This window comes from Anabrus simplex, chromosome 12 (assembly GCF_040414725.1).
Source record: "Anabrus simplex isolate iqAnaSimp1 chromosome 12, ASM4041472v1, whole genome shotgun sequence".
In the NCBI taxonomy this organism is placed as follows: Eukaryota; Metazoa; Arthropoda; class Insecta; order Orthoptera; family Tettigoniidae; genus Anabrus; species Anabrus simplex.
The window spans coordinates 28,825,375-28,839,554 of record NC_090276.1 but is presented as its reverse complement, the minus strand read 5'-3'; the positions used below and the strand labels follow the sequence as shown (position 1 = coordinate 28,839,554).

Genomic DNA, 14,180 nt, shown 5'->3' with positions numbered 1-14,180 from the left:
GTTAGGCACGTAAATGAGTGAATGATGTGGGTAGATTTGTCAGTTGGAGGAATTAGGACAAGAATTGTCTCCGTGTATTCACCATGTGAGGGTGCAGATAAGGATGAAGTTGACAAGTTTTATGAAGCATTGAGTGACATCGTGGTCAGGATCAACAGCAAGGATAGAATAGTGTTAATGAGCGATTTCAATGCAAGAGTTGGAAATAGAACTGAAGGATACGAAAGGGTGATTTATAAATGCGGGGAAGATATGGAAGCTAATGGGAATGGGAAGCATTTTCTGGACTTCTGTGCTGGTATGGGTTTAGCAGTTACGAATACATTCGTCAAGCATAAGACTATTCACCACTACACATGGGAGGCTAGGGGTACCAGATCCATAATAGACTATATCTTAACCGACTTCGAATTCATAAAATCTGTTAGGAATGTACAAGTATTCCAGGGATTTTTTGATGATACAGACCACTATCTGATCTGTAGTGAACTAAGTATCTCTAGGCCTAGGGTAGAATAATAATAATAATAATAATAATAATGTTATTTGCTTTACGTCCCACTAACTACTATTTTAAGGTCTTCGGAGATGCCGAGATGCCGGAATTTAGTCCCGCGGGAGTTCTTTTACATGCCAGTAAATCTACCGACACGGGGCTGACGTATTTGAGCACCTTCAAATACCACCGGACTGAGCCAGTGTACTGTTTTACGTTGTACCTCGTTTTAGTTCTGCCTAGTATGGTGATCTGTACCAGCAAAAGGAAATATTGTAATTAAAAATAGATGGCATAGTAAGTGTGTTTAATCAACAATTTATTTTTTATTCTTTTATTTTAAAATGCTATTTGTTCAGGGCATTGACCCATGTGGATCTTTTGCCTCTACTGGCACCATATGGTGTGAACCTGCATGTAATTGGAATGGTGGTAGTGTGGAATGTTGTGTGTGAGGAAGGAAGATTAAGGACGTCAAAAACACCCAGTCTCCAGGCCAGGGATATTAATGATTACAATTAAAAACCCTTGACCTGGTCGAGAATCGAACCCGAGACCACTGGGTGACAGGCGGACGCATAGCCCCCTACACCGCGGGGTCGGACCAACAATATATAACATTTCCATTTAAGCATTAATGATTCCATGTTTCTTCATGTACAGACTGTCTCCTAGTTTAGTTTTAAGTCGTGTCCACGTAGCTGCTTCTGCAAAGAATGGTGAGGGCCATTTGATGTACGTTTGTGTTGACATCAGGTAACGCAGGTGTCGGGGTAATGTATGCGTGTTCACATGTTCCAAATCTAGGAAAATTAGGAAGTCCCCTTCATCTTCAAAGAGCTTGTGTTTCACCATTTCAAGCTCCCAGTTGCACCACTGAAACAGAGATATTTATGGGCTTTATTCAATAATAAAACAATTAGTAATTGAGCCTAAATTTGTAAAATAAGGTCATCATTCTAATATCCTTTGAAAAAGTATAATTTCTAGAAGACATAATAATGAGAATGATAATAATTATTACCTTTATTGTAGCCAATAGTCATTATAATGATATGTATGTAATTAATACTATTCACTGCTCAGTTTATTAATCAAAATAGTCCTCTTCGCATTCACCAGGGAGTGATATCTATCACATGGTTTCCCACACTACTCACATTTGCAGTCTGATGTTGACTCGTGAAATTTCTTGCTTGTGCATACTTTATAGCAAAAACCAATGCATAAACAGAACCCAATACATAACAAAGTAAAGGGAAGACAGGTATGGCAATGAACAGTGTTATTACTTAAACTCTGTGTACACGATGTAAAAGTAAATATTATATACATAGGATGGTTTTAAAGTTTTGGCAACCATGCTCCAGCGCATCCGTGCAACTGTGCCGGGTTCTATCATTCTTACCAAAGGTTGCTAACCTGCGTCCCCTCCCTCAAACCACATGGCCTTACCATTTCCCCCTCCACGTCGCTTCACATTGGCCAAGTGAAGATGAGCAGCTGTGAGCAAGAGCCCGCGAAGGACAGTCACCAGGTTTTCCAAGCATGAACAGAGAAGCTGGTTAAAAATTCAGTGTGCTAGAGGTCGCACGGCATGACAGTGTCACTAAGGACTGTGAGAGGTGTGCGTTGCAGCTGTGTTATCTTACAGAACGGTAGTAAGGTTGGTTGCAGCTTTCCAACAAGGACGCGAACGTGTGTTGGGACGTGCCTCAATCTGGTCACCCACCAGTAAGTTAGGATCATGAATAGTCTGTATCCGTGCATGTCCCCCACCAATGTGAAGGCAATGCCAATTCTTGCATGTGATTTTGACGGTGTCATTTTAATGCATACCAATTCCTGGCCGTTAATGCAGTGTACTACTGATCATTTTTGCAAAACAATCTGCAAGCAGCTCTGAGAAGAAAATGGCAACACTTCATGGATAACCCACCCATCGTTCTACATGACAATGCTAGGGCACACACAGCAGGAGGTGTGTCTGAATTATTCAGTCGCTGGGGGATCGAAGTGCTCTATCACCTCCCATACTCTCCTGATGCAAGTCCGTGCGAATTTGATCTAATCCCTAAGATGAAGGAGCCACTATGCAGGAAGCGCTTCAGTACAATTAAAGATGTTTTACAAGCCACCGACCGCCTCTCTACACACCATCGACAGACTGGGCACTACCAGCAGGATCCAATGGCTTCTGCAGGTTGTAGGTAACTCTGGTGACTATGTTGAAGGCCTGTGAAACTTAGAACCATTTATGTATGCTATGTATCAGCAAATAAATTAGTTGCCAAAACTTAAAAACCAACCCTTGTATATTGGCAGTATAACCTTTTCTTTTTCATAGTTTACACCCCCATTGGAACACTTTAATCAGTTATATACATTAGTCTAATAGTATTAAATAGTCAGCTTTTCAGCTTCTTCTGCTCCCAAAACCTCTTTATCCTGTTGGAACTGGCTGCCCTTTGGTTGTCAGTAATAGTGTACTTCCTTCATTCAAATGTTATGAGTTTGAATCGTAAGAGTTTATTCCTTGGAATCCCCTTCTCTTCTCCGCATTCAATTCGGAGCATTGATAAATTTATTTCTTCTAAATCATTCATGATCTCTGTGAACCAAGTGTTCTTTGTTTTATTTTTCCAGAATTAACTAAATAACTGCTTCATTAGTCGGGTTTCTGGCAGTCTGAATACATGCCAAAAAAATGGCAATTCTCCTTTTTCTGCATTGTATCTATTATTGATTCGCTTTCACGATGTACCATTTCATTACGTAATAATTTCCACTGGCCATCAACTTGATGTTTCTTAATGATGATTGTCCTGTTGATTCTCCTATCTACTTTTTGCAGTTTATCGGTTGTTGATTTAGTGTTCAACTTGAAGAGTATTTCACTAGCATAAGTTGCTGTGTTGTAATGTCGAAATTTAGAATTCATAGAGAGATTTTTTTTTAATAAGTTGGCCAGGTTATTCGCTGTGCTGATTTCAGTTTAGATGTTCTGCTGTCAATCAATGTCTTCTCTTTTGTGTTCTAGGTTATAATTTTCCCAAGATATTTGAACTTATTCACATCTTAATTTGTTTGCCATTGTTGAGGTGAACGGAAGGTCGGCATCATTTCAGTCTTTTGAAATGAGATTTGCAGTCTGATTTTCACAGCAATTTTCTCGAGTTCTTCAATATGAAATTTAGCTCCTTCCACACTACTTGCTAGTAATGCAAGATTGTCTGCGAATGCTGGGCAATTAAATTTAATATTTCTGCCTCTCTTGATGTTTGAATGACATTTCTTTACTCATTCTCGCATGACTTTCTCCAGGGCACAGTTAAACAATAACGGCAAGAGTCCATCTTTCTGTCAAAGTCCAGTGTGGATTTCAAATGGCTCAGACAATTCATCTCTAAAGTTGACTCTCGACTTAGTATTCTTAAGATCGATTCCAATAAGACTGATGAGTTTTTGGTGTAAACCAAATTCTTTAAGAACTTTCAGTAGTGACTCACGATAAGCTTTTTTGAAATCAACAAAAGTGATTATTAATCTCTTGTTCCAAACTCTATAGTGTTTCATGATCCACTTAAGACGGATGATTTCATCGGGTCAGCTTCGTCCTGGTTGAAATCCTCCCTGATATTCCCTCAGTTCCTGGTCAAGTTGTTCCTGTCTGAGAGTAAACAGTACAGTTGTACAGTAAAATGGCAGTCTACATACCACAATCGCACAACCTATCATACATCACCAATCACAAAGACGAGTCAGCAGTGTTTATCAGCTAATTCCTGCATACAATATTAAATTTTGAAATTTTCTTAGGAGTTTCCGACTGCAGCTGGAATTCAAATTCCAAAGTTGTGACCCAGCCACGATGGAGAGTCTCTCATACATAGAAGAGTGGTTGATGGGAATAGCAAGGGAAATGGCAGCGAATAAAGATGAAAAGAGAGTCCTTTTGTTTTTTCATATTTGTCTTTGTCTCCTCTTTCTGTTGCTCCCTTCTTCCCACAATGACCTATCATTGTATCAGCCCTATTGTATGTTGCTCCTGTATAATTTAATTTGACCAGGGTCGAATTTAACTACTGCAACGCCTCTGGGCCCAAATTCACCCTCCTTCCTTAAACTTCATAAGATGAAATAACAATTGCAATTATTTTTATATAATGAATAAAGTAATACAGTAGAATGCCTCCGAGGTAAAATATCAAACATTTTCTGTTATGCTTAGGCGGAACCGTAAGGAGTATCAATAACGCTCTCGATGTCGGGGCAACGGGTGCACCCCTTCACTGTGCAACGCATAATTATAAAATTTCTTGCTCGTGAAGGAGTTACAGTGGCAGAAATTTGCCAGAGATTGACTGCACAGTTTGGTGACCAAAAATTGACACGAACACATGTGTTTGCCTGCCATAAAAAGTTCAAGGAAGGACGAGAACGTGTGGAAAATCAGCAACACGATCGCCGTCCTTTCACCAGCATTACAGACGAAAACATTTGTGCAGTTAAAGATATTATTACTGATTGATTTTTTTGCATGAGCGACACACAATCAATGCTGCTTATTACTGCAAGCTGTTGAACTGGCAAGCGTTGCATATCGCCGCAAAAGACGAGATCATCCGATTCAACAGGTCATCCTCCTCCATGACAATGCGCGGCCCCATACTTCAGCTTTAACTGTCTCCAAGCTACAGGAAATGCACTAGACTACACTCGATCATCCTCCTTACAGCCCGGACTTTTCGCCCTGCGATTTCTATTTCCGCTTAAAGAAGCTCTAGGAGGGCAACAATTTGAAGATGACGAGGGTGTGGAAGACTTCTTGCGCAACTGGCTGGTGACACGACCCTGTTCTTTTTATGATGAGGGCATCAAAAAGCTGCCCATACGCTAGGACAAATGCATTTCCAAAGCAGGAAACTACAAGGTGCGCATAAATGATTTAAGCGGTTTCAAAAAATTCCTGTTTGTTTATTATTTGTTGTAACATTACAAAATTACATAGACAGACAGAAAACCTCACAAAGTTTTTTATGAGCCTACAAGTGCTCGATATGTGCTCCATGAGAGACTCTACATGCATAAACTCTATAGCCAAGTTTGTCTCACACGCGACGTAGCATGTCACTGTCAGTTTCACCAAAGGCATTGATGGTGCGAGCCCACAGTTCTGTTAGATCAGCCGGTAATGAAGGCGTAAAAACTGCACCTTTCATATAAGCCCATACGAAGAAGTCGCAAGGGGTGAGGTCAGGAGAGCATGGAGGCCATGACATGAGGGCGTGATCTTCATTCCCGATACAACCGATCCATCTTTCTGGAAGCCTGCTGTTCAGAAATACACGAACATCAAGTCGAAATGAGGTGGAGCACCATCCTGTTGGTAGATGAAGTTCATGCTATCGGTCTCCAACTGTGGCATGAGCCAATTCTCCAGCATATCCAGGTAGTGGTGCCCTGTAATGGATTTTTCAGTGAAGAAGAAGGGACCGTAAACTTTAAATTTCAAGATAGCACAGAAAAATTTGAGCTTGGGAGAATCACGAACGTGCTGCACACAGGTACGTGGATTTTCAGTCCCTCAAATTCGTACATTGTGCCTGTTAACTTTACCACTCAGAAAAAATGCTGCCTCATCACTGAAGACAAGGTTGTCACAAAATTCATCGTCTTCCATAAGCTCCTGAAAACTTGTACAAAACTCAAAGCGGTTCACTTTGTCAGCCAGCGACAATGCTTGGAGCAGATGCAAACGGTAAGGGCACAACTGCAATATTTTACTTACGACTTTCTAAATGGTCGAATGAGGCATGTTCATTTCCCTGATCGCTTGACGAGTTGACTTTTGCAGGCTATGTTCAAAACTGTGTCGCACACGCTCAACTGTTTCTTCAGGCACACTAGGCTGCCCTGTTGATTTTCCCTTGCACAGACATCCCATGGTCGTGAACTGTTGATACCATCGGTGAATGGAGTTGGCACTGGGTGGATCTTTCCGATACTTTGTTCTAAAGTTTCGTTGCACGGTTGTCACAGATTGGCTGGAATGAAATTCCAGAACACTTTTTCACTGTTAGTCACCATCTTTGCAACTGTTGGAGTCAGTCCTTACGTAGAGGACGCATCATGTCTGCTGGATGTTGCAACTGTTGCGCTGTCGCGGGTATTAGGGGAAGCTCAATGTATGGAGGGCTATTCAAACAAAACTGTGAGGGATACTTGCCTTACAATATCAAACACCATCACCATATCTCTAACAATATGGCTAGAAATAATTGACAAAACCGCTCAAATCATTTGTGCGCACCCTGTATGTGGAAAAATAAATTGTAATTGCCGTGTGTTTTTCAATACATTTTTTTAAAATCCGGTTTATATTTGATCCTCCCTCGTAATATCAACTGAGAGAGCAGAAGGCTGTCAAATCGGCACAATTCACTACCCTGTCTTTTAAACTTAAACGTAATCATGATGAAAGTGGAAATTCTCATGTTCCGTTAACCGCAGATTTCCGTGCTTCCAATTACTGAAGTCTTTGTTGCAAATTGGAATGTCTCTCAAAATGTTACAAGGAGCACAATAACAGATTGTTGACTGCAGGAATAAACCAGAGATACTCACGTTTCATAATGTCTCTATTTAAAAGCTTTCTTTCAAACAGCACTTTTTTCAGAGATCACTAATTGTCCTGAAACATCTGTACAGAAATACACAAATTGTCCTGATTCCGTTCCAGTCCACTTTTAGCATAGTAGTCTCTAGTAATATTTTTCATAAGCCAAAAATTAGGTAATCATTTGGTTTTAAAATACCTTCTCTTGGTATTAGACAGTCTTCACAATTTTCACTTCCAGTTCCAAAAGCAGACCAATGGAAATGCAACTAAAACTGAGCAAACACTCATCAAATTTTTCTGTGCTGGTACTATCATTTTTATTTTTGTCATTTCATGAGAGAAAGTTGTTCGACTTAAAGTTTGGATCATGTGAAGAAACAAGTCTAATTTTGGTGTCCGAGACACAATTCACTTTCCATCCTTTTCTGCTAATCTGCAACAATTTGCGCCAATTACCATAATTGTTTTCGACCATCCATATTGTGTATGTAACACGAACAACACTTAATAAAACTCTCAAAAAATGATTAAAAATGGATTTCACTTTCATGGACTTCTCCAGAACTCGTTGTATTATGAGAAATTAGCGGCCTTTCTGATTCAGTCACTACACGGTTGTCTCTATGTGGCGTTGATTCACTGCCCACTTGAATAATTTGCATCCCGAAGTCATCTTGATACCCGTACACAGAACCGAGGGGGCTGTATTTCAACATTTTGGTGGTATTTATAATATTACCAACATCTTTCACATAAACGGAATGAAAATTCTGTTATTTATGTTGGGAGCTTTCGCTCGGAAAAAATATGAAAAACTCTTTTTCAAACTGTTGGAGTTTTCCGTTCTTTGCCACCCTGGTCTCGGTCCCATAAGGTCCATGCCTAAGTAGGGCTCTGGATTTGACACTTGTCTGTTCCTCTTCAACACACAAGAACCTCGTTTATCCAGATTAAGTGGAACCAGAACCGATCCGGATTATCGAAAATCTGGATAATCCGGAAAAAATAAAAATCAAATACAGTAGATGTTATATAATCTATTAACATAAGTTGTTTAAGTTAATACCTTTTTTCAATTGTACAAAAGAATATAAGAACACTTTTTACATTTACGACTTTGTTTTATGTACTAAAAGAATATGTGAGTTTCTTTCTGTTTTACATTATTTTGTATATCATTTGCGCACAGCACGATCACGAAGACGTTTTACTAACAACAGTTCTGCCGGTGTGGTTTCAGTCAAGGATTCTAAATAGGCCATCTGTTTGTTCAGCTGCATTGTTGCCTCTCCATGAGTCATTGCTTCTGATGGAGCACCGGATTCATTTTCAAATTCACCATCAGTGAATTAGTAGTGCGTTGCATTCAGAAGAGCATGGGTTCGAATCCCACCTAGGCCATCCTGGGAATGGTTTTCTCAATTCCAGAAGAATGCCAGGATGGTACCTTTGATAGACCATGGCCGAATGACTTCCAATTCCTCTCCTTAACTGTCCTTGGCGGAAAAGATATTCAAAAAGAGTCGACCCCATAAAAGAAATACTTTACAAGTAAAGAAAACTTTATTATTTTCGATCCGGATAAACTGGAGATCCGGATTAATGAGGGCAGGATAAACAAGGTTCTTGTGTAACTGGATGTATATTAACTGTGAGTTTAACAAGCATAGAGAATTTTGCGATTTGCTCTTTGTACTTTGTATAGTACTCTTTATGGGTATGTAAATAATGACACATATGCTAAAACCATGTTTTATAGCATTTGATATTTGACTTTATGCTGTGTACAATTTCTTCCAACAAATCACCCAATTGGAACTTGTTGTGACCTCTTCATTGTACTGTAATTCATAAAAATCTCTAGTATGTATTACTCATTACCTGATTGTTAATGAAATTTGATGTGATCACCACAATAATTTTTCTACTCTCCTGGAGAAAATTCATAATGTTTTGAGTGATGTATCTGCCCAGCACAAAATCTCTATCCTGCAGACATAATTTGTACTTTTCTGGTCCATTCTCTAAATGCTGCACCAGCTCATGGAACACAAATCCTCGATCAGCTTCACTGCAACAAATATGAATAATATAGGCAATCTTGTAGGGGTAAGTGGAATAGGAAGATCATCTATTTTATTTACTAACTAGGAAATGGGGGCACACAATTGCCATGATTGTGCCACCAGAGGTCTTTGACCTGGCTGTAAGTTAAGATATCTTCTGCCCTTCAAAAATCTGTTACATTGGCTGAAATTTACTTGTGATCTTGGAATCATGAGTTGAACACAGGCAACTTACTATAATGTTAATTATTATTATTACAGTGGTACAGAAGTAATACTTTCTACTTTTCTTTTTCCCCTTTCAAACCTGGCACTGCATCAGTTTATGTATAGTAGATGGTCACTAGATGTCTAGCTTCTCCGTACCCAGCAGCCAATGTAGAAGGGTGAAACCTCTCCTTAATGAATCTCCTTGAATATAGATGGATTTTTATGTCCCAACTGAAATAATATAGAAATACACTAGGCTCACTAATCGAGCTCTCAATTGCCCAGCCTCTAACTGTGACCTCAGATAAGTAGAGATGAGCCTCTATGTTCTTACAAATCACATTCAAGTAGACCAGATTTTAACTGATGAAGAAATAATGAAAAGTTTGTAGAAAATTAAAGATGAAGATGGAAACAGTAGAAGCAGAAAGCTTGAAGGTATCTCATGGTGCTGAAGCTGCAGATATCTTCTAGGAGTAAGCTAGATAATATGTAGAGTACTGATGTAATGCTGATAAAGCACTTGAATGACAAAGCATACAGCTGCTGAGGCAACTAAAAGAATTTGAAGCATGCTTAATAGGGAGAGGGGAAACTTAAGGACTTTACCACTGTTAAATTTTGATTAAATACAGGGTGTATCAGAACTATACTGACAAAAGAATAGGAATGCTCTTCGTTTTATATTAAAAACAATGGTGCAATTGGATTGGCAGAGATCTTTTTCCTTTTCGAAAAAATGAGGTCACTTTTTTACTTGGGGGGCACGCAATTCAAATTGACGAACTCACCGTATTTGCTTTGCCAGAGCACAAGCTGCTGCCATGCTTCAGGGAAGAGAAGGGGAGGGAGGGAAACTGGAGTGTGTGATGTATAGTAAGATCTTCACACGATCACCTTGTTTCCTCTCGAACTGTCTGATTTAAGACTTCAGTGACACTGTTGAATACCACAGCTTTTACTAAACATGATATATTCATTACATGGATGATATATGTTTTACGCTTCCCTCTTAACAAGGCACAAGATATAAACATTTTAAAGACTTACATCCTTTAAGCAGGATTACCAATCACGTGTGCATAGGTTTAACAACCTTGTTCTTCAACCAAGATTTTATAGAATTTTACGCCATGGTCTAATGCACCATATTTACATTATAAGTTTTTTACCTTACTTTTAAGCTCATTTTAACATATCATTGGCTACTGTATATTTCTTGTCATGTATTTTTATATTGTTTTGGGTATTTGTAATTTGGCTGATGATGACACAGAATTAGTGTCAAAATTAGTACCATTCTTTTGTGAACGGCATGTGATATAATTCACATCTAAAACTATTATTGTATTGAAAAGGTGGATCCAAAATATATTCAAATTTTGTAATCCCAGTTCAGTACAAAACATTATGAAATTTCTAACTTTCAATAAGTGGTATGTTCCGACCTGACAGTGGAGAGATGGCGTGGAATGACATTAGTAGACGAATAAGATCGAGTGGTGTCTTTAAAGGTAGGAAAGATCATAGTATGAAGATAAAGCTGGAATTCAAGAGGACAAATTGGGACAAATATTCATTTACAGGAAGGGGAGTTAGGGATTGGAATAACTTACCAAGGGTGATGTTCAATAAATTTCCAATTCCTTTGATATCATTTAAGACAAGGCCACCTGGGTGTCTGCCCTAAATGCAGATCAGATTGATTGATTGATTAATTTATTGATTGATTTTCCCATCAGGAGATGCTGGTGCTGTACCTCAATCAAGGCCATGGACGCTTCCTTCCTACACCTAGTCCTTTCCTATCCTATCATCGCCTTATAACCTATCTGTGTTGATGTCACATAAAGCAAATTGTAAAAAAAAAGTCAATAAAAATTTAAAAAAAAAGAGTTACAAGGACCATCCAGAAATTAAGATTCCCTATTTTAAAATAGCCCCCCACAAGGCAAGCCCACATTCACGTTGTGCGAGGTGGGCAACCGCATGAAGTAGGGGATTGCCTGTAGGGGTGATGTTCAGTGGGGACTGCGTGTGCCCCATGACCGCTATGATAGCTGTGAAGGTCCTACAGGAACCCTGAAAAGTGACGACTAACGGGGCTCTGGTGAAGACCTCAACGGCGGAGAGTCCTTTGGTACGGTGAAGCTGGCGGAGGAGGCAGCCCTTCTTCTTGGGGATAAACAAAGAAGAAACCACTGCCTTGAGGTAAGGAGGGATCTTTAAAGGCTAAGGGGGACAACCCCTACAGAAAAATCCTGCAGTCTAGCGCAGACAAGACACAGCCCCTCCAATGGACTTAGAATGCTGTGGGCTAATAACTTGCACACCTGAATTAAACTCATTACAGAAACCAGATGAAATTTATGCGGCCGGAACAAACTGGTGAAATTTCATCGAAGCAAAGGAAATAAGTCAAGTATTTTAAAATTAAAATACAATACAGTTAAATGAAAAACTTTATTGGCACTCGATACAGCAATGTTGGAGCTATTTTTTTAAATATAATTACCACTAGAATCGAGACGCTTGTCATATCGTGGTCTCAACTTTCGTATGCCAGTGTCATAGAAGTCTGCTGTGTGGGAATGGAACCAGCGCAAGACATTCGTCTTCAGCTCTTCGTTCATGTGAAAATGTTGAGAGGAGGACAGGAATTTCTTGAGGTGTAAGAAAAGATGAAAATCACTGGAGTAAGATCAGGACTGTATGGTGGATGAACATGGTTCTACAACTCTGTATTCATGAGACGGGAAAGTGCTGGACGTCATGGCTGTTCCCACCGTCGGCTGTCCCGAGATTGGTTTTCCGTGGTTTTCCATTCTCCTGCACTAAGGCGAATGCTGGGACAGTTCCTAGTATAGACCACGGCTGCCAACCCCTCACACTCTCCGAGCATCTCCTTCACTGTAACAAATCTCCCGGACTGAAAGACAGCGTTCCCACCTACGAGGCCTGCCTCCGCCTTCAGGGGAGGAATGGAAACATTTTAGTAGTAGTATTCAGTGTATGAGTGAAGAATTTCTACTCTGTTCTTCCTCACTATAAATCCTTATGTAACGTATTTGCAGAAATGAGGGCTACATTAAGCACATCTATACTGCAGTCGCTTATGGTTCAGAAGATGAAATTGTCATCACAGGGGGGAAGGATGCTTCAAGAAAACCTACTCTGAAAAACAGCTGCTAGGTGCGAAACAAGTTACAAGGAATGTTTTATTACTGAATTAACAGGTAGTGTGCAAATGTTATTTATTTATTTATTTATTTATTTATTCACGAAGCACAAGATACAGCTACACTGAGCAAATTTCACTTGCACTGTCAACAGACTATTTAACAAACGTAAAATTTCATAATAAAACATAAGAAACATAACAAAATATAACAAGATCAGGTACACAGCCCACTAATAACAACTGTCCAAATCGAAAACCGTGAGAATGTCCATGTTCATAGCAAAGTCGTCGTGGGTCAAGATGGTGGTATACTCCATTCGCATCAACTTATCTTTAAGATATTATTTACACACCTCTCGAATACACTTTTATTTGATGCTAGATCAAGCTCTTGTCTCATATTAATATTGTTAAAGAGTGTTGGGAGGCGGATTAGGAAAGATCGTTGAAGTATTGAGTGCTGAGTGTGGGGAATGTGGAGAAGGTCTTTGGTTCTGGTGGAGCGGGAAGGAACACGGAGAGAGAAGAGTGAGACAAGATGTTCCGAGCGGTAATGTCCAAGATGTACAATATTATAGGTTAGGATCCACCTTTCAATATTCCGTAATAAGATGGTAAAAAGTAGTTACAACCTGTTTAATGGGACCGGTTTCAACACATTTTAAGTGTCATCATCAGCCAATTTGCGAAGATCTTAAAACAATTAGCACATTGAATACAGGCAAAAAATTAACATTGTATCATAACGTAGCAATTCAGTAAATGTTCAAAACACAATAATCACAGTCAAGAGAGTAAACAGAACATCACTATCTTGCGCCGAAAACAAATATAGCTGAAGTTCATAAGCAGGTCAAATATTCGCTTATGTAAAGTCGTTGCTAGGCAGGTCTTGTAGGCATTAAACAGGTTGTAACTACTTTTTACCATCTTATTACGGAATATTGAAAGGTGGATCCTAACCTATAATATTGTACATCTTATTTCTCTATTCAATACGGAACAATAATGAAGTTTTTAACTTTAAACGGTAATGTCCATTTAAGATCCCGTGAAGGAATCTCAGGTCAGCTACCTGTCGCCTGATGTGCAGCGGTGACATATTAATTGCCATTAATACCTGCTGCGTAGACAGATTTATGAGCTTGGGGTTTCTGTTCCTTACAATTGCAGCAAAGGAGGACACTGCTCAGTCTAACTGCTTAGTATTGGAGGGGGAGGCTGTTGTCCAAATCGGAGAGCAGTAGTTTAAGAGAGGTTGAATGATCATGAGGAAGAAGTGACGAAGAGCAATGGGGTCAGAAATTTCTGTGAAGCGATAGAGAATGCCTAGTAATTTCATAGCCTTGGTTGTATATGTTTCTATATGGGTCTTAAATTGTAATTTTGTATCGAATATTACACCTAGGTCACGCTGTTGCGTAACCACGGTGATGGGCTTGTCGAGTAGGTAATATGATGTCGGTAGAGGAGATTTACGTAGTGTTATGGTCATGTGGCTGCATTTTTGTGGATTGGGGATAAGTTTCCAAGTACGGCACCAGTTCGAGAGGGCGTTAAGTGAGGACTGTAGCAGAGCTGCATCTGCTGGATTCCTGATCTCCC

General features: G+C 39.5%; 1 protein-coding gene across 1 annotated transcript in view; it reads right to left on the bottom strand.

The window, feature by feature from the left end:
- Positions 1-8,978: 8,978 nt before the first annotated feature.
- LOC136884118 (toll-like receptor 2) overlaps positions 8,979-14,180 on the bottom strand; it is a 29,856-nt gene continuing 24,654 nt past the window's right edge. Inside the window, exon 3 of the mRNA XM_068229795.1 lies at positions 8,979-9,189. Coding sequence (XP_068085896.1) covers positions 8,979-9,189 — 211 coding nt within the window. The remainder of the gene's footprint in view (positions 9,190-14,180) is intronic.